Raw genomic sequence first — 2,642 nt, 5'->3', positions numbered from 1 at the left:
GTGGAAATACTGCCTAGTATACATGAATGATATTTGTGTTTTTCCCATGATTTTGCTACCCATTTGAAAAACTTAGAGGAAGTGTTTAGTCGTCTCCGACAGGCAGGGTTAAAAGTTCGGCCACAGAAGTATCAGTTTGCGCTTCACAAAATACGTTATCTTCTCAGGGGATATCCCCCAACCCAGAGAAAGTTAGGGCTATAGTGGAATACCCAAGGCCAGGTTCATTAAAGGACGAGCTTTTTGGGCTTATCCGGCTATTACCAGAAGTTCGTGAAATCATACTCAGGTATATCAGCTCCCTTATATGCTCTTACAAAGAAAGGAGTGAAATTCAATTGGTCATCAGAATGTGAAGCAGCTTTTCAAAGCCTTAAACTTGCCCTCACCTCTTCCCCATTGCTAGCCCATGGATTATGTTGAACTGGTCCAAGTTGTGGATATCAAGGCGGATGCAATTGCCAAGGCCTTTTTGCGAGATATTGTTTGTCGCCATGGTGCCCCCCAATTTCTGCACTCAGATAGGGGAGCCAATTTTCTTTCAAGCATAGTGAAGGCTACGTGTCAACTTATGAACACAAAGAAGACACGAACGACATCTTACCATCTGCAATGTAACGGGCAAACAGAACGGTGTATGTCCTTTATTCTGGCATCTCTCTCAAAGCAATTAGATAGGGTCCACAATGTGTGGGACCGATACCTCCACTTCACCCAATTTGCTCACAATACCAGTTCATGCTTGGACAGTACCACATATACCCCGGCCTTTCTGGTATATGGCAGACATTTACGCACACCCATCGATCATGAATTACCTGTGCTACATGATGTCCCTAAATCGGCACAACAGTATGTTGCTGAACTAATTCCTATAATGGAAACAACTAGACGAGAGGCAGAGTTGACATTGATCAGCCGCAAGACGGCAATGTAAAAGAAACAGAGAAGATTCGAGATAATATGTTCCATGTTGGAGATATAGTATATTTGCATACTCCCGTTTTGGCACCAGGTCAAACGAAGAAATTGGCCAAGCCATGGACGGGCCCATACTATGTTGTTGAAAAACTGTCTGATGTTCATGTTCGCCTTCGACACAGACATGACGGAACCCTTCTCCCACATAAAATACATATCAACAGACTCAAACATAGCATATATCGACAACCTGGTCAGGAATTCTCCCCAGATTGTCCTCAACAGGCCACCAATCAGACCACACCAGAACGAGATAACACACAACACAATGGGACTTCACATACACAAGAGAAAACACAACTACACACAGACGACACCAGACCCAACGATCATGATCACAACAAGGGTAATGATACTCGACAAAGACAGGGGTTGAAAGAGAAACACGTACAATCGGTGGGGTATTATGATGTAGAAAAGATACTGTGCAAGAGATTTCAAAATGATGCATGGCAATACAGAGTGAAGTGGTTATCATTCCCAGCCAAATGCAATTCATGGGTAAATTAAAAGGACCTGAACCCAGCATGCCAAACACCTGTACAACACACACAGGATACAATCCCAACATATAAAAGGAAGAAATACAGGCGTTAAAAGAACTACAGACGTTAAAGGGGGTCAGTTAAAGGACTACAATAATAAAGAAATAAGAAGTACCGTAGGGAATATTAAGTTAGTCTTTACAGAAGAGGTTGTTCTTGCCTGGAGTTATATCACATATTCATTACGTTAAGTTTTGGGTAATAGCGAATAAGAAACAGTTCATTCTAATGTATTGCCTTCCTATTTATCAGGCATTTTCATACAGTTGGGATGAAGGATTGTAGTGATTTTATAAAATGCCTTTATAATCTCATGTATTACTCTGTGTGCTAGATGAGCACGGGTTCTACCTATATGAGTGCATACAGTATAAAGTAGATTAGTGTACCCAGCTGAGTTAATATAGGCTACAGCAGGCAGTATTTAAGTTACTACTATATACACATAGGTAACACTAGGCCTGGGACATCGGTATGGGGTACAGGTATTGTAGATGAGCATGTAAAACTGTGAATAGCAAAGGTTTTCCCCTGCACTCAAAGTGAGGAACCTGTTTACTATATGATCAATCACAGAAGACAGACAGTAATGTCATGCTCAGATGTTGAACAGATTTTTGTTAACACGGTTTTGAAATGTTTCGTTGATTTTGGATCCAGCAATGATTAAGTAATTTGGTGTTCTTGTAGTTTATAGCAGTTTCAACTTTATATGTATTTTCATATTTTGGGATAAACCATTTTACCTTTGTTAGGAATGGTGGTGGCATGTTGATAACTGACACTATCAATATCGATTGCTTTATTTAAAAAATCACTCAAAACGCACTTATTCCAAAAATAACATGAAGCGCCACTGATAATTACTTCGGTTTTTTAAAAGGCGCTATATAAGTTCTTATCTTATTATAATATTTACATTCATGAATTCCAGTACAATCGGTGTAATTGCATTTTCAGGATTAGCTACCCTGAGAGAGCATAAATTGCACACAGACAGCCTTGTTTAGGGGTGGCGTTCACACGCTCTTATTTAACCAGGGTTCCATATACTGTATTAATACTCAATACTATTCTTGTCGCATTCATTAACTCGCTAGAGGGGTGATGGGGGGG

General features: G+C 40.2%; 1 protein-coding gene across 1 annotated transcript; it reads left to right on the top strand.

Annotated features, from left to right (window-relative positions):
- The first annotated feature begins 409 nt into the window (after positions 1 to 409).
- On the top strand, positions 410 to 937 carry LOC117104601. Its single transcript, XM_033245450.1, has one exon. The coding sequence runs from the start codon at positions 410 to 412 to the stop codon at positions 935 to 937; it is 528 nt and encodes a 175-aa protein (XP_033101341.1).
- Positions 938 to 2,642: the final 1,705 nt, after the last annotated feature.

Source organism: Anneissia japonica, unplaced genomic scaffold, assembly GCF_011630105.1.
Source record: "Anneissia japonica isolate Jap-2015-1 unplaced genomic scaffold, ASM1163010v1 scaffold288056_len91788_cov186, whole genome shotgun sequence".
Lineage (NCBI taxonomy): Eukaryota > Metazoa > Echinodermata > Crinoidea > Comatulida > Comatulidae > Anneissia > Anneissia japonica.
Note: the sequence above shows the minus strand (reverse complement) of the source record. Positions and strands in the feature narration are given on the sequence as shown.

Excerpts from the sequence above, each read along its gene's own strand:
- LOC117104601 (XM_033245450.1), top strand. The coding sequence starts at position 410 with ATGGATTATGTTGAACTGGTCCAAGTTGTGGATATCAAGGCGGATGCA.